At 37.9% G+C, this 22591-nt stretch overlaps 1 protein-coding gene across 3 annotated transcripts; it reads left to right on the forward strand.

Annotated features, from left to right (window-relative positions):
* On the forward strand, window positions 1-22164 carry LOC121387377. 3 transcript variants are annotated; one of them, XM_041518477.1, is made up of 5 exons: window positions 1-194; window positions 6071-6197; window positions 9453-9513; window positions 12751-12916; window positions 21671-22164. In XM_041518477.1, coding segments are annotated over exons 1-5 (417 nt in total). In that variant the 5' UTR covers window positions 1-133; the 3' UTR covers window positions 21673-22164. The 3 variants fall into 3 exon arrangements, with proteins under 3 accessions (XP_041374411.1, XP_041374412.1, XP_041374413.1); XM_041518478.1 differs by lacking the exon at window positions 12751-12916 and having other exon boundaries at window positions 21671-21775; XM_041518479.1 differs by lacking the exons at window positions 9453-9513; window positions 12751-12916; window positions 21671-22164 and adding an exon at window positions 7493-7702.
* The last annotated feature ends 427 nt before the right edge of the window (window positions 22165-22591 follow it).

The following is a 22591-nucleotide window of genomic DNA, read 5'->3' on the forward strand; positions in this document are numbered from 1 at the left end:
GACGTTGCTTCTTTTGAAAGAAGGAAAAAAAAAACAGTTTGCCTTCTGCCTTTGTTTCAAAATCATTAATACAAAGCGCAGACGGTTTGTAACCATTGCTGGCAAACGTTTTTAATCTTCTGTAGGTAAATATATGGTAAGGGTAAGAAGTACCAACGACGACGAAGTAAGAGGAACTAGTGGGTGGAAAAAAGGTTTATAACTTTTTATATCTCTGGATGACCTGATTTCGTAAGGGACCTATTTCGGTGGATATGTGTCACGTGTAAACGAGCTTTTGTCCATTTGAAGATTTGTAACGTCGTTCACTTTTGCATGGGGAAAGTAAATGAACAGGCTATGAGTCGCATTACATTTTTTTTTTTAGCAAAATGAGATTAAAATAAACAAATTTATGGCCAAGATAAATATTATAGCCGAAGGCTAATCAAATATTAACTTTTTTTATAAGGGTAAACGTGCATGCATGGGGTTGTTAAAATTATTATTCAACCTGACAAAAATAAAAGAAAGAAGTGTTTTATTTAACGATGCACTCAACACATTTTATTTACAGTTATATGGCGTCTGACACAAACCACGGCCTTTGTTGAACCAGTTATGGATCACTGGTCGGTGCAAGTGGTTTACACCTACCCATTGAGCCTTGTGGAGCATTCACTCAGGGTTTGGAGTCGGTATCTCAGGGCTCGAAATGCAGTGTTAATACATGCACCGGTGCATGCTAATTTTTGCGTGTGCGTGTAACTTTTAAAACTGGGTGCACGCGGTGCATGCTAATATTTTTCAAGGACTGTGTATTGCGTAAAAAAGTTGATAACTTGCTTAATACAAAACACAAATATTCGTACGTTTTTGTAATAGGCCTATTATAGATTTCTGTAAGGCATTTACGTTGGGTGAAATTTTCAAATTTGATCAAGAATCAGTAATAAACGCAGTTGTATAACGTTCCGGTACTGTTAATAAATAAATATAGGTATTGCCAAATAATTCCGAATAGCTTCGTATAAAAAAACAAACGAAGTTGCCTTATTTTTGGTGCATGCAGAATTTTAATGGTGCATGTAACTTTTTTTTCAGCATGCACCTGGTGCATGTAGATTTTTTTTTTCATTTCTAGCCCTGTATCTGGATTAAAAATCCCATGCCTCGACTGGGATCCGAACCCAATACCTACCAGCCTGTAGACCGATGGCCGCCACGATGCCACCGAGGCCCGGTGACAAAAATAAGTTAGAAAGCTTTACAGTCATGGATCTAGAGTTATTGAGGGGATCTGGACACCCAACCCCATAGAACTGAACGTGCATTCATGCATTATGTACCGGCCTCGGTGGCGTCGTCGTGGTAGGCCATCGGTCTACACGGCTGGTAGGTACTGGGTTCGGATCCCAGTCGAGGCATGGGATTTTTAATCCAGATACAGACTCCAAACCCTGAGTGAGTGCTCCGCAAGGCTCAATGGATAGGTGTAAACCACTTGCACCGACCAGTTGCAGGCTATATTTTACATCCTATTGTGATCCCTGCATAAGGAAGTGGGATTTAGCCCAGTCGGTAGACTGCTCATCTGATGCTCTTTGGTTGTAGGATTGAACCCCCTTGGTGGTCTTATTCTCTGACAGGATTTTTTCCCGTCCCAACCAATGCCCGACGACTGGTATATCAAAGGCCACGATATGTGCTCCTGTCTTTGGGAAAATGCATATAAAAGATGCCTTGCTGCTAATGGAAAAATGTAGCAGGTTTTGTTTAGACTAGATATACCACAATTACCGAACCTTTGACAATCATTAGCTGATTATGAATAAATCAACGTGCTGTAGTAGTTATTTACAGTCCTTGGTTTTTGAAAATTACAGGCGAGAAGAAAATCGCACATCTCAATATGCTAAGGTGAAAAATCACTCCCCAAAATTGGATTTTGACTGGTACGTCTACAAAATTGTCTATTAAATCAGTATTTCTGGATTTGTTCAACAAAGAGAAATACCAGTTTAACGGCTGCATGGGAGCCACTGCCATGTTTTAAATTTTTATTGTTTTAACAAAAGGACCTTCCTGTCAGCTAAATGAGCTATGAAAATTGTAGATTTTTGTAAACAGTGGAAATAAACAGACCCATCTATTTTACGTTTGCTGTTTTTCACATTCGTCAGCTTGAAATTACGTGCGCTGTACGAGCGCGATTGCATCAGCGCACCTTAAAAAGCAAGGACTGCATTTAATTTTATTAGTACCCTACTGGTCCAACTGGAGGGGACTAATAAAATCTATCATCATTGTGAGGTATAGATAAGGTAATTCCAACCCGAGGGACAAAATGTTTTTTGTGAGAGCCGAGGTTTACATTTTGTCAGACGTTTTGTTTTGAGAAGGTCTTGAGATATTGACCTGACATTTTGTGTATAGCTTTATCATATACTGTTACAGATCAATGTTTACTTTCATGTCAATTTACCCATTTTTGACGAAACTATGGCCCTTGAACTTAGGAGATGTGAAACTTTGTTTTCCTGACTTTTTTTCAGACGACTTCGAGCTATTAATTGAGCTAAAATTTTGTGTATATATTTATCATGTACTGTTACAGATCAAATTTAACTGTCATGACGATTTACCAATTTATGACAAGAGTTGTGACCTTGAACTTAGGAGATATGAAAATTAGTTTTCCGGACTTTTGTTTTGTAATGCCTGAAGATGTTGATATGAAATTTAGCATTATAGCTTTATCATGTACTGTTACTGATGAAGTTTATTTGCCCACTTTTAACGGAGGTATGGCCCATGAATTTAGGAGATTGAGAAACTTGTTGAGTCCATTAGGGGACATGTATTTCTTTAGCATTACTCTCAGAATACTTAAATAAAATGTGTTGAGTGCATCGTTAAATAAAACATTTCCTTCCTTCCTCAGAATACTTACTTGTTTATTGTATATGGGAGAGAGGAAGTGGCATATGACTTCATTTCTTAGTTCAACATATATAATTTGTGTAAACTTATTAACCATTAGCTTCAGTCCTGTGTGTATAGGTGTGTGTGTGTGTGGAAGGGAAGAATTATTTATTACCAAGTCTTTAAAAGATTGTTTTATTACTCAGTCTTTTAAGTTTATTTTATTACACTGTCTTTAAAGGTTTTTTTTTCTACCCAGTCTTTAAAGGTTATTTCTTACTCAGTCTTAAAAGTCTGTGGACGTCAGATATTTTTAACATGAAATAAAAGTATTGTATGTTAGCTGTTATGAAAAGATAGTTTGAAAATATGTAGGCAAAATTGAATTGATCAAATAAAATGCAACAAAATTAAGACTCATTAATTTAAACAGTACTTAAATAATAGCTTAAACCATTCACGGGGCTCGAATTTGGCAAATTAGAGGGCAAGGCCATTTAACTTAGACTGTAATGAGTTGCATTAATTTTTTTTTTTTAGCAAAATGAGATTAAAATAAACAAATTTATGGCCAAGATAAATATTATAGCCTAAGGCTAATCAAATATTCACTTTTTTGTAAGGGACGGTCCATAAATATCGATGTGCTTCACAATCCGAACAATGTTCGGAAGGGGGAGGGGGTAAAAGCCATGTTCGGATTGCTTTTCAGGTAAAACATCGGTCCATCGAAGGTCAATGTTTCGTCAATCTAATTAAAATTAGCTCCACTATTACATGTGGATCTAAAGACAGCCAGTTGGAGCTCATGTTCACCAATCAAAACCTTACTTGCAGAATCCTGCCAGTGATTTAAAACTAACAACACTGTAGTCCCCAATGTCCAGGTAACATTTCGTCTGTAAATAATAATTTAAATATTGACCAATCACACTTCGCCTTTTATAACGTTATTTGGGAGCATACAAATTCTAAAAATATCGGGTGAGTCTATTTTAGTGGCCGCAGTACAGCGAACAATACCAATACGTACGGGGTGGGTTATCAGTCTTCAGTTTTACATTACAAATTATTTATTTTATAAAATAAAACATGTTTTAAGGCATTCGTAATTCACACGAAACATGCTGTATACCCTCAGGATAATTCGGAATGTTTTCAAATTATTTTTAAATCACTGGCAGGATTCTGCAAGTAAGGTTTTGATTGTCAATCTAATTAAAATTAGCTCCACTATTACATGTGGATCTAAAGACAGCCAGTTGGAGCTCATGTCCACCAATCAAAACCTTACTTGCAGAATCCTGCCAGTGATTTAAAACTAACAACACTGTGTAGTCCCCAATGTCCAGGTAACATTTCGTCTGTAAATAATAATTTAAATATTGACCTATCACACTTTGCCTTTTATAACGTTATTTGGGAGCATACAAATTCTAAAAATATCGGGTGAGTCTATTTTAGTGGCCGCAGTACAGCGAACAATACCAATACGTACGGGGTGGGTTATCAGTCTTCAGTTTTACATTACAAATTATTTATTTTATAAAATAAAACATGTTTTAAGGCATTCGTAATTCACACGAAACATGCTGTATACCCTCAGGATAATTCGGAATGTTTTCAAATTATTTTTAAATCACTGGCAGGATTCTGCAAGTAAGGTTTTGATGGTGGACATGAGCTCCAACTGGCTGTCTTTAGATCCACATGTAATAGTGGAGCTAATTTTAATTAGATTGATGTTTCGTACACATTATATCAATGTTTTTATGTTAGGTTAGGGGAGGTGGAGAGGGGGTCAAACCCAATCCTAACATTGTTAGGATTATGAAAACCATTGACATTTATGGACCGTCCCTAAGGGTAAACGTGCATGCATGGGGTTGTTAAAATTATTATTCAACCTGACAAAAATAAGTTAGAAAGCTTTACAGTCATGGATCTAGAGTTATTGAGGGGATCTGGACACCCAACCCCATACAACTGAATGTGCATTCATGCATTATGTAGCGGCCTCGGTGGCGTCGTCGTGGTAGGCCATCGGTCTACAGGCTGGTAGGTACTGGGTTCGGATCCCAGTCGAGGCATTGGATTTTTAATCTAGATACCGACTCCAAACCCTGAGTGAGTGCTCCGCAAGGCTCAATGGGTAGGTGTAAACCACTTGCACCAACCAGTGATCCATAACTGGTTCAACAAAGGTCATGGTTTGTGCTATCCTGCCTGTGGGAAGCGCAAATAAAAGATCCCTTGCTGCTAATCGGAAGAGTAGCCTGTGTAGTGGCGACAGCGGGTTTCCTCTCAAAAAGGCTGGTTGGTGACATTGACCAATCAGATCATGGCACAGATAATCTCGACATTCTGAGTGTAATGGCGGAAAACTCTGTTCGCTTGTCGTCGGGACAGACCCAACAGCTCATCAGTGGCACAACTCTTTGTGGGATGTGTCCATTCATTTATATAAATACAGAAACGTTACGACAGCGGCCTTCTTATCAACACACAACATTGTTTACCATGGTTACAGCAAGGAAGTTTTTCAATGACATCACGTTCCATACGATTGACAAGTGGTATCACATCTGATTCAATTGGTCCGATTGATTGGTTGTGTGAAAAATGTTAATTTTGTGCCCTGATATAGCTAAAAACTGAGATGGAAATGTTAGTGCCGACAAGAACCAATTCTATTGCCGATCTTCGTTTGAAGTTGGGCAATTTAATATGGATTTCAGTAGCAGAGTACCTCTGTGTAATGAGACCTATGATGTATTGTTTGACAGAGTTATGGCCCTTGAAGTTAAGAGATACAAAAAGGTGGGGTTTTTATTTTTTTATTATACAATATGCCTCATGATATTGAGTTAAAATTTTCTGTATAACTTTATCCCTGTTCCGATACAGATCAAGATTGACTTGCATGGCAATATACCTACATGTATATAGCCCTTGAATTTAATAGATATATACAGAAATTTGATAGTCTCACAGGGGGCATGTATACTTATTACATTAGCAGTATAACCTCTCAGAATTAATGCTTGTTATATTTGTGCTATTATATATGTTAGTGCAACTGTCCTTATTACAGGGTGGTCAACCCTAACAAATAAATGAATTGAATTTGAAATAAACTGTCACTTTATGTGTATTTGTATCACAGGGAAGAGGCTGTTTAAGGGGCCCACGTGGCAAAGAGCTCATCTCCCAGGGAAAGAACCCTGCAGAAAACTCCAATCCCTGCCCTGGGATGGACTGAAGACCTCACTTAGCCATGACGAGACTCGCAGGTAAACTTGTATGTTCAACAGCTCTGTTTCCATGGGCACCATGGTACTGCTCAAACCCCCTCCCCTCCCAACTGATTCCACCCTCACCCACCCCCCTTCCGTCCCAACTCATTCCCCCCTCATCCATCCCACTCCCCTCCCAACTGATTCCACCCTCATCCACCCAGATTGAAAACATGGTTTTAAATAATCAGTCACTTGGTTGTCAACAGTTTTGAGTCGGTGCCTAGAAAGAATAGTGTTAATCACCTGTGGCTCCTTGCTTTGAACTTGATACATCCTGTGAGCTAATTGGCTCTCGATCCTGAACTTCAAACCCTCGCTGTTGAGAAATTGGGCTGACCTTGGTAGTGTCATGGTTAAACCATCGGACATAAGGCTGATAGGTACTGGGGTTTGCAGCCTGCATGATACCTGTCCCCACCCAGAGTGAGTTTTATAATTCAGTGGGTAGGTGTAAGACAACTAACAATTAACCCACTGTCCTGGACAGACAGCCTAGATAGCTAAGGTGTGTGCCCATGACAGCGTGCTTGAACCTTAATTGGATATAAGCATGGAAATAACTTGAATGAATGAGAAATTGGTCTTAGCAAAACCAAATGCTGAGGCAACAGAGACTTATTCAGCTATCTGAACACTTTCGCGTTGCACTTTGTAAATTAAGCTTTTATATAAAAACAAAATTATTATAATTTATGGTGAATTTCAGCCCTCCAATTTCATGATGGCAATCAGTAATACCGAAATTGATTTGCAAGGATTTTTATCATTATCGGGTATTTACTGTGTTATTATTTGTACTTAGTTGCTACTGCACATCCCCCTTCCTCTCTCTCTCCCCTTTTCTCTCCCCTCCCTCTCTCTCTCTCCCCCCCCTCTCTCTCTCTCTCTCTCTCTCTCTCTCTCTCTCTCTCTCTCTCTCTCTCTCTCTCTCTTCCCTCCCTCTGTATCTTCGTCCCTTTCCCTTCGTCTCTCTCTCCCCCACCTCCCCGTCACAGGAAATGTGTTATATATAGGTATCTGATTTTCTTAGGAATTATAATGAATGAGAGAGATTTTCCCTCCCCCTCCCTCTGTCTGCCCCCTAATCCCCTGCCTTCCCCTCCCTCCCCCCACTCTCTCTCTCTCTGTCTCTCTCTCTTTCCACCCTCCTAATGATTATAGTTTTGGTGAGTATTATTTTGAAATGCATGCAGATGACTTGTAAAATGTGCTAGGGTGTTGTAAAACATTCCTTTCCTCGGATAGTCCACTGACAGATTTAGTACCTGTATGTTTGTGATGTTTGACAGTTTGTCAAGCCAGGAAGCAAAAAGAGTGGAAGTTCCTCCAAATCGCACCACACTATGTGAGTTACCATAGCTACATGTACGTTAGTTACCATATATACCAGCTATTACCTATGTAACCAAACAGGCCACAGTGGTACAGAGCTTGCCTGATTTATCCCCGTCATTCATTTCATTTCAACATATTTTCGTGCTTATATCCAATTAAGATTCAAGCACGCTGTCCTGGGCACACCTCAGCTATCTGTACTGTTTGTCTAGAACAGTGGGTTAGTTGTTATTATTAGTTGTTAGTGAGAGAGAAGAGGGTGTAGTGATCTTACACCTACTCACTGAGTCATTAAAACTTGCTCTGGGTGGGAGCCGGTACCAGGTTCAAGTACGCTGTCCTGGGCACACACCTCAGCTATCTGTGCTGTTTGCTCTAGAACAGTGGGTTAGGTGTTATTATTAGTTGTTAGTGAGAGAGAAGAGGGTGTAGTGATCTTACACCTACTCACTGAGTCGTTAAAACTCGCTCTGGGTGGGAGCCGGTACCGGGCTGCGAACCCTACCAACCTTATATCCGATGGCTTAACCACGACACCATCGAGACCGGTCAATGGATCCCTTTGGTTAATTTGCAGGAACCGGCCTCGATATTGATGGGGTCAATATTTTAAATTCTTAGGTAACTGCACAGAAATCAGTGCATGTGTTTTTCACTAAAATGTTGGTTTCGTAAATTTTTGCGTAACCATAATCAATTACCTCGACGAAAGTTGCACTGAAAATAAATATCTTTTTTTAAGTTTGTTAATTTCTATTTCCAAATGTGTAAGTTTAATCACACTCAACAATTGGCAGTAACAGACGTGAACAGAACAACCAGGGTTTGAATTTGACCACAGCACTGGAGTCATTCAAGTGTCGTGCTTGCCCTACTTAATTCCACTTGTGCCCTGATGGCAAAAAAAGTCTTGTTTTGTTTAACAACACCACTAGAACACGTTGATTTATTAATCATCGGATATTGGATGTCAAACATGTGGTAATTCTGACATATAGTCTTTGAGAAGAAACCAGCTAGCCGCTACATTTTTCAATTAGTAGCAATTTATTTTATATGCACCATCCCACAGCCAGGATAACACATACATTGTATATACATGTACCAATCGTGGTGCATTGGCTATATATACAACGAGAAATAGCCCAGTGGGCCCACCGACGGGGATCGATCCTAGACCGACAATGCATCAAGCGAACGCTTTACCACTGGGCTATGTCTCACCCTCATGCACATTATGTGTATAATATTTATATATATGTACTCTTTAAAAAAGTAGGGGATCCTGAAATATTAATGTTAATATCAGCTATTAGACCGAACATACGTTTTGACCACCAACATCCTAGTAAAGAACGTTCAGGTCTGTTTATCAACACACCGAAACACATTCCATAGTTTGCACGTTCATCACACAGTTGCCCCATACACATGCGTGGGGTGTCATTCTCGATTTTGACGATTTCCCGGAAGGTCGATTAATCACTGTAGAACATTATTTCTGTCAATCTTTTTTATTCTGTTGATCATACAGTTGTTATTGTTTTGGTTTTAGTAATTTTTATTGTTTGAATTTGCGATGCGGCATATGCAACTGATAAAAAAAATGTCAACTTTCAAATTTCACTTCTGACCCGGCCCAATCGTTCAAGATCTTTGGTGGTCATAAAACCTACTGTAATACTGAACTACCGGTTGTAATGTTTGCCCAATTAATTCACTATTATCATATAGCCATTCCCCACAGCTAATATACCTTGCAATTTTGGCAATTGTAAATTCTTATTAAAGTTCCTCTACTTTTTTTGAAGAGTATATATATATATATATATATATATATATATATATATATATATATTTTAAGAGTAAATAAAGTGAGCAATTTACTGCATCATAATGTATTATGTTTTACAGTGAGGCAGAAACTGGCACACGCTGCAAAAGAAGAGTGAAAAGAAAAACAGGCACAGGAAAGGTTAGATCGATCAACACCAAACAGTTGACTTTTAAAATATATGCCAAAGTATTGTTAAAGAAATATTACATTTCTTTCTATTTGTTAAACACGTTTATGGCTGTAGTTTCAAATCTACCAGTGTTCTCGCTGGTCCATTTAAGCAGGGTGGGGTGCCCCGCTGTTGTGTTTTGCCTCCTCGCTTTCAAATTTTTCTGCCCCCCTTTTACGTTCTGCTGCCCCTTTTATTTTTCTGCGTGTCTCTTATTTTCCTGTATCCTACTATATTTTACAGCACCCAGTTACGCTGTTTCAAACTGCAAACATTTTTCCACACACTGAAAAGATCAATCAGTCTGCACACTGGACATCAAAGTTAACAAGCTGCAGTGTGTATGGAAACACAAAACTCAAAACTCCTATAACACTTCTAAAATAACTTTTTAATTCAATATTGAGGAAATCACTGTTCTTAAGTCGCCTCCATTGGTAATATACCGTCATCACGATTAGCACAAAATATTAATGTATTTCTGTGAGTGAGGTCAAACTGACTTTTAACTAAATCTTTTCAAAATGTTATGCTCGGGTATACTGGTCTTGTTGGCCCATTGAAAAAAAAAAAAAATTAACCGGGTTATAATAATGTAAAATATCAAATGGGTTTATATGACATGGATAATATGTGTGAGCTGTGTGATAAATATTACACGTATGATATACATGTAGTCATAGTTCAAAAGGTGCTGAGATGTCACTAAATACGTATTGCCTTCCTCTACATATGTTAGACAAATAAACAAGTTGTAACTTAAAATGTATTGAGGTGCTGTTTGATAGATATTTCTTTCTGTATGTTACACAATATATTACAGTCTGTATTAGAAATATGTTGAGGTGCTGTTAGATATTTCTTTCTGTTTGTTACACATATATGACAGTCGGGAGTTAGAAATATATTGAGGTGCTGTTAGATATTTCTTTCTGTTTGTTACACATATATTACAGTCGGGAGTTAGAAATGTATTGAGGTGCTGATAGATATTTCTTTCTGTATGTTACACAATATATTACAGTCTGTGTTAGAAATGTATTGAGGTGCTTGTTAGATATTTCTTTCCGTATGTTACACATATATTACAGTCGGGAGTTAGAAATGTATTGAGGTGCTGTTAGATATTTCTTTCTGTATGTTACACAATATATTACAGTCGGGAGTTAGAAATGTATTGAGGTGCTGTTAGATATTTCTTTCTGTATGTTACACAATATATTACAGTCGGGAGTTAGAAATGTATTGAGGTGCTGTTTGATATTTCTTTCTGTATTTTACACATATATTACAGTCGGGAGTTAGAAATGTATTGAGGTGCTGTTAGATATTTCTTTCTGTATGTTACACAATATATTACAGTCTGTGTTAGAAATGTATCGAGGTGCTGATAGATATTTCTTTCTGTATTTTACACATATATTACAGTCGGGAGTTAGAAATGTATCGAGGTGCTGATAGATATTTCTTTCTGTATGTTACACAATATATTACAGTCTGTGTTAGAAATGTATTGAGGTGCTGTTAGATATTTCTTTCTGTATGTTACACAATATATTACAGTCTGTGTTAGAAATGTATTGAGGTGCTGTTAGATATTTCTTTCTGTATGTTACACAATATATTACAGTCGGGAGTTAGAAATGTATTGAGGTGCTGTTAGATATTTCTTTCTGTATGTTACACAATATATTACAGTCTGTGTTAGAAATGTATTGAGTTGCTGTTAGATATTTCTTTCTGTATGTTACACAATATATTACAGTCGGGAGTTAGAAATGTATTGAGGTGCTGTTAGATATTTCTTTCTGTATGTTACACAATATATTACAGTCGGGAGTTAGAAATGTATTGAGGTGCTGTTAGATATTTCTTTCTGTATGTTACACATATTTTACAGTCGGGAGTTAGAAATGTATTGAGGTGCTGTTAGATATTTCTTTCCGTATGTTACACATATATGACAGTCGGAAGTTAGAAATGTATTGAGGTGCTGATAGGTATTTCTTTCTGTATGTTACACATATATTACAGTCGTGAGTTAGAAATGTATGGAGGTGCTGCTAGATAGATATATCTTTCTGCATGTTTAGAGGCACTGATTTTTCGCGATCGCGGAATCGCGGAAATACCTATCTGAAACGGAATTCCCGAGTTTTTTCCAAAACATTATTTAACTTTAAATAGAGCATTTGATTAATTAAAATTAATTTTTCGAACTAGAAACTATGGACACCGACATCTGCCTGTGCTACGCTACGACACTAGTACCTTTGTATGTTATGCCAAATGTTTAATGTAGAGTATCTAGACATTTTACCAGTCGTGTTTTCTTTGCTTATTCCCGGCGATTTAACAGGAAAAACCGAACATTAATTGTGAGCTAAAATTGTCCGATATTTACTCAAGTGAAAGATATATTATGTTATGTTTGCTTATTAATTTTTAACATTTGCGGCATTGCCATATTTTCGATCTCACAAAGGAATGCAGTAATTGCATATTGTATGCCAGGCTTTGTTCAAAATAAATGATACAAGGGAAGTGGTTTATAGTGTGATCGTTTGTAATTATTTTCCCGATCATATTGTAAAGAAAACCGAAAATGTCTGAAGTCTGTGTCGTGGCGTATTCACAAGTTAAATTCCCATGTTTTTTTCAAAATTACAAAATGCTTTCTGCCAAACGATGTTGCACTAAATTTGCCCATTCAAAAGATAAATCCAGATGCAAGAGTGGCACAATTTCCAGAAGATGTGTATTCAGAGGGATCACTTTTATTGTGTAAATTTTGTCACCACAGTATTGATTATTTAAGAATTGACACATTTCCAGTTTGTGCAAGTTCACTTTCCTGACAACTTACTTGTTTAAATTTAAACCAAAAATAAATACAAACTACTGACATGTTTTGCCTCATTGCATATTTATTTATTTTATACCAGCAATTAATTGCAGTGTGTGTGTGTGTGTGTGTGTGTGTGTATGTGTGTGTGTGTGTGTGTGTGAGTGAAACAAAAACAGAATTTGTTTAATACTGAAATGGAAAAAACCGGAATTTGTAACATTATGAAACGGGAAACAGAAAAATCTGAAATGGAAAATCAGTGCCTCTACATGTTACACAATCATATATTACATAATCAGAGTTAGAAATGTATTGAGGTGTCGTTAGATATTTCTTTATTTTGTCTGATATTTGACAGATATCTGCAGGGAATTGCACCACCCTCAATGTACATGTCAGCCTCCAGTTACACCCTACCTACCAGACACCCGGCACCCCTGTACCCTCCAGCTTCTGCCTGACACACGGAATCTGGCATGGCACATGTGAGATACAGGCCAACCCCCAGACTCAGATCTCAGAATGTGAGTTGATCTCTTATACTATACCTAATTACACTTGACATACAGGCCATCCTTCAGACTCTAACCTCAGAATGTGAGTTGGTCTCTTATACTAGCTAATTACACATGAGATACAGGCCATCCCCCAGACTCTAACCTCAGAATGTGAGATACAGGCCATCCCTCAGACTCTAACCTCAGAATGTGAGATACAGGCCATCTCCCAGACTCTAACCTCAGAATGTGAGTTTATCTCTTATACTAGCTAATTACACATGAGATACAAGCCATCCCCCAGACTCTAACCTCAGAATGTGAGTTGATCTCTTATACTATACCTAATTACACATGAGATACAGGCCATCCCCCAGACTCTAACCTCAGAATGTGAGTTGATCTCTTATACTATACCTAATTACACATGAGATACAGGCCATCCCCCAGACTCTAACCTCAGAATGTGAGTTGATCTCTTATACTATACCAAATTACACATGAGATACAGGCCATCCCCCAGACTCTAACCTCAGAATGTGAGTTGATCTCTTATACTATACCAAATTACACATGAGATACAGGCCATCCCCCAGACTCTAACCTCAGAATGTGAGTTGATCTCTTATACTATACCTAATTACACGTGAGATACAGGCCATCCCCCAGACTCTAACCTCAGAATGTAAGTTGATCTCTTATACTATACCTAATTACACATGAGATACAGGCCATCCCCCAGACTCTAACCTCAGAATGTGAGTTGATCTCTTATACTATACCAAATTACACATGAGATACAGGCCATCCCCCAGACTCTAACCTCAGAATGTGAGTTGGTCTCTTATACTAGCTAATTACACATGAGATACAGGCCATCCCCCAGACTCTAACCTCAGAATGTGAGATACAGGCCATCCCTCAGACTCTAACCTCAGAATGTGAGATACAGGCCATCTCCCAGACTCTAACCTCAGAATGTGAGTTTATCTCTTATACTAGCTAATTACACATGAGATACAAGCCATCCCCCAGACTCTAACCTCAGAATGTGAGTTGATCTCTTATACTATACCTAATTACACATGAGATACAGGCCATCCCCCAGACTCTAACCTCAGAATGTGAGTTGATCTCTTATACTATACCTAATTACACATGAGAATCAGGCCATCCCCCAGACTCTAACCTCAGAATGTGAGTTGATCTCTTATACTATACCAAATTACACATGAGATACAGGCCATCCCCCAGACTCTAACCTCAGAATGTAAGTGTGATCTCTTATACTATACCTAATTACACATGAGATACAGGCCCATCCCCCAGACTCTAACCTCAGAATGTGAGTTGATCTCTTATACTATACCTAATTACACGTGAGATACAGGCCATCCCCCAGACTCTAACCTCAGAATGTGAGTTGATCTCTTATACTATACCAAATTACACATGAGATACAGGCCATCCCCCAGACTCTAACCTCAGAATGTGATTTAATTGATCTCTTATACTATACCTAATTACACATGAGATACAGGCCACCATCTCCCACCCCCACCCCCAGACTCTAACCTCAGAATGCGAGATACAGGCCATCCCCCAGACTCTACCCTCAGAATGTGAGATACAGGCCATCCCCTAGACTCTAAACCTCAGAATGTGAGTTCATCTCTTATCTAGCTAATTGCTTAAGCTTAAAAATATACAGGGTGATCAATAAAGTGTTGTCCTGAAAATTATTTGAATGTAGACATTGTTTTGTGCTGATATTTGCTAGACTAGTTTTTATGCTAAACATTAAACTTAATTACCACTTTGGGAAACAGTCAAATCTAAGAGTAGCTGCACTCGATGTCTCAATGTACAAAATAATATGCAAGGTGTAAAAGTAAGTTCAGGCAGGCTTCACACACTGGAATGAAAAACGCAGTAGAGTATTATGTTGAAAATTTAATAAAATGTGTTAATTTAAGGAATATTTTATAAGCCAAAGATGTTGTAGGCACTTAGTACAAAAAATTAGCTAGGATAAGAGATCAACTCGCATTCACCCTGTGGAATTTGGCAATGAATGGACAGGGTGAGCCCAGCTGTCAAGTTCTGAGGGCGTTTCATTGATAGCAGGTTAAAACAAACAAGTGAAGTAACTGCACTTACAAACGGTCCGAGGTGTCACGTGCAATAAGTACATTGATGATATCGAGATGTGGCGAGGCGAGCACTTTTTCACTCAACGTGGAAATCGTTTTGCGATCTGTACGTCTTGCCTTTTTAAGACACTCGACAGCCGATGTGTATTTTTTGTGCTGGGATGTTCATTTATACATATTCATACGTTCATTCATTTGTTCATTCATTCATTCATTCATTCATTTCAGTCATTTGTTTGTTCAGTTTTTCTTTTAGACATTCAATTATTCATTCAGTAACTTATTTTATTACACTTTATATGAGGAAGAAAGTGGTATTGACATCAATTGAAGATGGGGGAAAAAAATGACTCTTGGCAGAAAATGTAAAGTTGAAGTATACATGCATGGTTCATGAAAACTTGTAATTTACTAAAATGTCATGTATTAGAAACATTTCTGTGTTAGGAGCATCTCATTACAATTTTCCATGTGCATGAAGTCTAGCTGGTCCATTTCAATTTTGCGGTTCACCTTTTACCACACACCAGAAAACCAGTATATTATGATGGGCTGGTTTACCACGTAACCGACTGACAGTTCAAATGAATTAACCGAACAATGGTTTGCGTGAAATGTTACGCCCTGCAGTTGTAATTCTGTGTTATCTTTTAAGGAAGGATGTATTGCGCAGTGATGCGTGGTCGGTCTGAGATCAATCTCCATTGGTGGGCCCATTGTGCTATTTCTCATTTCAGCCAGTGCACCACAACTGGTTTATCGAAGGTTCATATAAAAAATCCTTGCTATATACTAATGGAAAATGTATCTGTGAGACAATATGTCACAATTACCAAATATTTGACATCCAATAGCCGATGATTATTAAACCAGTGTGCTCTAGTTGTGTCATTAAACAAAACAGACTAACTTTTTGTTTTTGTAATTCTCTCAATGTGAGTTGATCTCTTATACTATACCTAATTACACATGAGATACAGGCCATCCCCCAGACTCTAACCTCAGAATGTGAGTTGATCTCTTATACTATACCTAATTACACATGAGATACAGGCCATCCCCCAGACTCTAACCTCAGAATGTGAGTTGATCTCTTATACTATACCAAATTACTTAAGATACAGGCCATCCCCCAGACTCTAACCTCAGAATGTGAGTTGATCTCTTATACTATACCAAATTACACATGAGATACAGGCCATCCCCCAGACTCTAACCTCAGAATGTGAGTTGATCTCTTATACTATACCTAATTACACGTGAGATACAGGCCATCCCCCAGACTCTAACCTCAGAATGTAAGTTGATCTCTTATACTATACCTAATTACACATGAGATACAGGCCATCCCCCAGACTCTAACCTCAGAATGTGAGTTGATCTCTTATACTATACCAAATTACACATGAGATACAGGCCATCCCCCAGACTCTAACCTCAGAATGTGAGTTGGTCTCTTATACTAGCTAATTACACATGAGATACAGGCCATCCCCCAGACTCTAACCTCAGAATGTGAGATACAGGCCATCCCTCAGACTCTAACCTCAGAATGTGAGATACAGGCCATCTCCCAGACTCTAACCTCAGAATGTGAGTTTATCTCTTATACTAGCTAATTACACATGAGATACAAGCCATCCCCCAGACTCTAACCTCAGAATGTGAGTTGATCTCTTATACTATACCTAATTACACATGAGATACAGGCCATCCCCCAGACTTGTGAAACAGATCACAAAATGTTATGGACCAAACTTAGAAATAAGAAAAAAAGTAGCTATATTATGTCTTTAAAGGTCAACAATACAACTATAACACAACCACAAGAAATTTGTAGTTCTATGGCAGAACATTTTAGTCGAGTATTTAGCGACACAGAAGATGAACATTTTGATGCCAATTTTAAATCAACTATTGAAAAGAAAGTTTCAGAATTTAAGCTAACTGCCGCTACAAGTAAAGTTAGTGTTGATATTTCCCCCATTCTTGTTAGCAAAATCTGCTCTAAGCTACCAAATAACAAGTCTTGTGGGCCAGACAAAATATTCTATGAACACTTAAAATATGGAGGTTCTTATCTTTATTTTTGTCTTTCTCGGTTATTTTCCTTGGTAATAAACAGTGGGCACATTCCAGAAGGTTGGAATTCAGGGCTTTTAGTCTGTTTATTTAAAGGTCAAAGTAAGTCGAAATCCAACAGAGACTCTTATCGAGGTATTGCACTTCTATCTGTAATCTTTAAAGTTTTTGAAAGAGTGCTGGAAACGTTAATGCCAGAACTGAACTCTTCAGAAAGTTTTCCTAATATTCACCAATGTGGTTTTCAGAAAGGCCTTTCTAGCATTGACACTTCGTTCATTCTACAAGAAACTATCAATCACTATAGAGAAAGAGGTGATGGAGTAATTGTTACATTTCTAGATAGTGCTAAAGCCTTTGATACTGTCTGGCACTCTGGTCTCTTGTGGAAACTTTCTGAAACTGGTATATCCCCCAAAGTCTGGCTTACTTTAGAAGCAATCTATTCAAACTGTAAACTACAGGTCTTAGTAAACAATAGTTTCTCTTCACACTTTCCTTTGAAAAGAGGATTGTGTCAAGGAAGCATACTATCCCCCAAATTGTATGTATTGTTTATTAATGAATTGCTGAATAATTTAACCCAATCCAACAAAGGTGCAATGATCCTGGATACTAGAGTTTCTTGCCCAACTCAAGCAGATGACATCTCTATTATTTCTCCTACTCCAAGTGTCATGCAAAATATGATTTCAATATGTGAGCGATATAGCGCTAAATGGCGTTTTACATTCTCTGCTTCTAAAACACAAGTTGTTGACTTCTGTAAGGATCCGGATACGAAACTTATTCTGTATGGAAAGGAACTACCATGTTCAACAACCATAAAACATGTTGGCATTAAATTACAAAGGTCTTTAAATAATTGGGACAGAACACTCGAGACTTGCAAAACTATAAAATCCACCGCCATGTCTCTAGTTCAGGCTGGTTGTCACTGCCGTGGAATTAATCCTGTAACTAGCGTCAAACTAGTTCATTCTCGCTGTGCCTATCAAAAGCTTTGTACGGTAGTGAATTATGGAATAATTTAAATACAAATGAACTATTGGCGTTAGAAAGAGCATATAGATTTGTAATAAAGATTATCCAGGGTCTTCCTAAAAGAACACGAACCGATTTTTGTCTTGGACTTCTTGGCAGTATATCCCTCGAAGGACATATAGATAGAAACAAATTATACTATTTAGGACATCTTTTGCGATGCCCCGTGTGGACTCTGGCTTACAAAATAGCAGTCACTCGACTACTAAGTTTTAAAAATCAGTGTGTTCGTTCAAATATTGGCTTTGCAGCGGATATATACACAATTCTTCGTAAATATAATCTACTGCATCACCTCAACGAATTTTTTCTAACATCAGTATTCCCTAGTAAGCATATTTGGAATATAATTGTAAGAAAACATGTTTTAGAATTTGAGGAAACTAACTGGCAGTTACGAATTTCTTTAAACCCCGATACAACACATTTTCTAAAAATTCATGCCAATCTCGAAGTGCATAGAGCTTGGTCAGTTGCACGGTCAAATCCATCACTAAAGGAGCAAGCAAATCACTTGATAAATATATGTGCTACATGGAGGCCAAACTCAGTACACGGTATTTGTACGTTATGTACTAGTAACTATTCTGATCTTTTTACACACGTCATGACTAGTTGTTCATACTTAACAACAACCAGAGATACATTCTGGACAACGCTTCTTGATATCTGTCCTATTGACCTCAGTGTAGAATTACATAACTGCCCCGATGATATTTTTATTACAAAACTCCTGTCCTGTAAACCTCCAATAAATATTGATGATGAATCATCTATGTTATATAGTGAAAGTGTCATACACTTCATTTATAAAATAACGCAAATATATTACGTTAACAATATGAAGACCAATATACTGTAGACAGTCATGACTGTCTGTTCTTGTGCAAATGTTCAGATCTTTATAGTGGTGTGTGTGTGACAGAGAGAGAGAGAGAGAGAGAGAGAGAGAGAGAGAGAGAGAGAGAGAGAGAGAGAGAGAGAGAGAGAGAGAGAGAGAGAGAGAGAGAGAGAGAGAGAGAGAATGGCAGGGTGGCGAGTGAATTTATATGAGCGTGATTCTGATCAACCAATAACCTTTTTCATGTAATTCTCTCACCATGCGTTTATTCCAATGCCACTGTATATATTACCTATTATTTATTTTGTATCAAGTACTATGTATTATCCATTAATCATTGTGCATTGCCTTTTATGTATTATGTATGTATGATAATCTGTACTGTTCGAACTCTCTACAAGAGGAATAAAGAATATATATATATATACCTAATTACACATGAGATACAGGCCATCCCCCAGACTCTAACCTCAGAATGTGAGTTGATCTCTTATACTATACCAAATTACACATGAGATACAGGCCATCCCCCAGACTCTAACCTCAGAATGTGAGTTGATCTCTTATACTATACCTAATTACACATGAGATACAGGCCATCCCCCAGACTCTAACCTCAGAATGTGAGTTGATCTCTTATACTATACCAACTTACACATGAGATACAGGCCATCCCCCAGACTCTAACCTCAGAATGTGAGTTGATCTCTTATACTATACCAAATTACACATGAGATACAGGCCATCCCCCAGACTCTAACCTCAGAATGTGAGTTGATCTCTTATACTATACCAAATTACACATGAGATACAGGCCATCCCCCAGACTCTAACCTCAGAATGTGAGTTGATCTCTTATACTATACCTAATTACACATGAGATACAGGCCATCCCCCAGACTCTAACCTCAGAATGTGAGTTGATCTCTTATACTATACCTAATTACACATGAGATACAGGCCATCCCCCAGACTCTAACCTCAGAATGTGAGTTGATCTCTTATACTATACCAAATTACACGTGAGATACAGGCCATCCCCCAGACTCTAACCTCAGAATGTGATTTAATTGATCTCTTATACTATACCTAATTACACATGAGATACAGGCCACCATCTCCCACCCCCCCCCCCAGACTCTAACCTCAGAATGCGAGATACAGGCCATCCCCCAGACTCTACCCTCAGAATGTGAGATACAGGCCATCCCCTAGACTCTAAACCTCAGAATGTGAGTTCATCTCTTATCTAGCTAATTGCTTAAGCTTAAAAATATATGGTGATCAATAAAGTGTTGTCCTGAAATTATTATAATGTAGACATTGTTTTGTGCTGATATTTGCTAGACTAGTTTTTATGCTAAACATTAAACTTAATTACCACTTTGGGAAACAGTCAAATCTAAGAGTAGCTGCACTCGATGTCTCAATGTACAAAATAATATGCAAGGTGTAAAAGTAAGTTCAGGCAGGCTTCACACACTGGAATGAAAAACGCAGTAGAGTATTATGTTGAAAATTTAATAAAATGTGTTAATTTAAGGAATATTTTATAAGCCAAAGATGTTGTAGGCACTTAGTACAAAAAATTAGCTAGGATAAGAGATCAACTCGCATTCACCCTGTGGAATTTGGCAATGAATGGACAGGGTGAGCCCAGCTGTCAAGTTCTGAGGGCGTTTCATTGATAGCAGGTTAAAACAAACAAGTGAAGTAACTGCACTTACAAACGGTCCGAGGTGTCACGTGCAATAAGTACATTGATGATATCGAGATGTGGCGAGGCGAGCACTTTTTCACTCAACGTGGAAATCGTTTTGCGATCTGTACGTCTTGCCTTTTTATGACACTCGACAGCCGATGTGTATTTTTTGTGCTGGGATGTTCATTTATACATATTCATACGTTCATTCATTTGTTCATTCATTCATTCATTTCAGTCATTTGTTTGTTCAGTTTTTCTTTTAGACATTCAATTATTCATTCAGTAACTTATTTTATTACACTTTATATGAGGAAGAAAGTGGTATTGACATGAATTGAAGATGGGGGAAAAAAATGACTCTTGGCAGAAAATGTAAAGTTGAAGTTTTAATTGTGTATACATGCATGGTTCATGAAAACTTGTAATTTACTAAAATGTCATGTATTAGAAACATTTCTGTGTTAGGAGCATCTCATTACAATTTTCCATGTGCATGAAGTCTAGCTGGTCCATTTCAATTTTGCGGTTCACCTTTTACCACACACCAGAACACAGTATATTATGATGGGCTGGTTTACCACGTAACCGACTGACAGTTCAAATGAATTAACCGAACAATGGTTTGCGTGAAATGTTACGCCCTGCAGTTGTAATTCTGTGTTATCTTTTAAGGAAGGATGTATTGCGCAGTGATGCGTGGTCGGTCTGAGATCAATCTCCATTGGTGGGCCCATTGTGCTATTTCTCATTTCAGCCAGTGCACCACAACTGGTTTATCGAAGGTTCATATAAAAAATCCTTGCTATATACTAATGGAAAATGTATCTGTGAGACAATATGTCACAATTACCAAATATTTGACATCCAATAGCCGATGATTATTAAACCAGTGTGCTCTAGTTGTGTCATTAAACAAAACAGACTAACTTTTTGTTTTTGTTTTATCTTTCTGCCAGAGAAGAGATGCGCTCGAAAATGAGGACCTCGGCTGCGCGTGACAGATACCATTCCGGGCAGAGCCATGAGAAGAAAGAATCCCAACCCAGAGACAGCGAGTCGCCTGACATATATTATAATCGGTTTGCACCAACCAGTCCAATTTCGATTACACAATTAGTTAGATCGAGCTATGTGAACATATGTAAGAAGGATTTGAATTTTACGACCATTAACTTCTAATCGCTAATTTTATATATCTTTCATATAACTGAAGTTGAAGTTTGTTTTGTTCAACAACACTATATACTAGAACACATTGATTTATTAATCATCACCTGTTGGATGTGAAATATTTGGGTTTTTATTACATGTGTTCTTGTAGTCTATAAGAAAAATTAACCCTCTATATTTTTGCCTTAGAAGTAACAGATCTTTTTTTGTGCACTTTCCGACAGACAGGACAGCACATACATGTCATTTGATACACATACATGTCCTTTGATATATATATATATATATATATATATATATATACACACATGTATAGTAGTGGTGGGGCACTGATTAAGATGGGGTGAAACAAATCGGTGAATGGGTCCACCGAGATGGTTCGATCCTACGAGTTCCCTACTGACTAAGCTAGCCAGATCCCACTCTAATCATCAGCTTGGCAATTTTAGACATGTAGTCTTTAGAGAGGAAACCTGCTAAAAATGTTCCATTCTTTTATATGCACCATCCCACACACAGGATAGCACATACCGTAAGCCTTTGGTATACCAGTCGTGGTGCACTGGCTGGAACGAGAAATATCCCAATGGGCCCATCGACGAGTATCGATCCTAAAGTGGCTGTGCATAAAGTGAATGCTTTAAATTACCACTGGGCTACGTCCCACCCTTTGTTACAGATACCATTTATCTTACGAGTTGTTTTGA

Source organism: Gigantopelta aegis, chromosome 13, assembly GCF_016097555.1.
Source record: "Gigantopelta aegis isolate Gae_Host chromosome 13, Gae_host_genome, whole genome shotgun sequence".
Taxonomy (NCBI): Eukaryota; Metazoa; Mollusca; class Gastropoda; order Neomphalida; family Peltospiridae; genus Gigantopelta; species Gigantopelta aegis.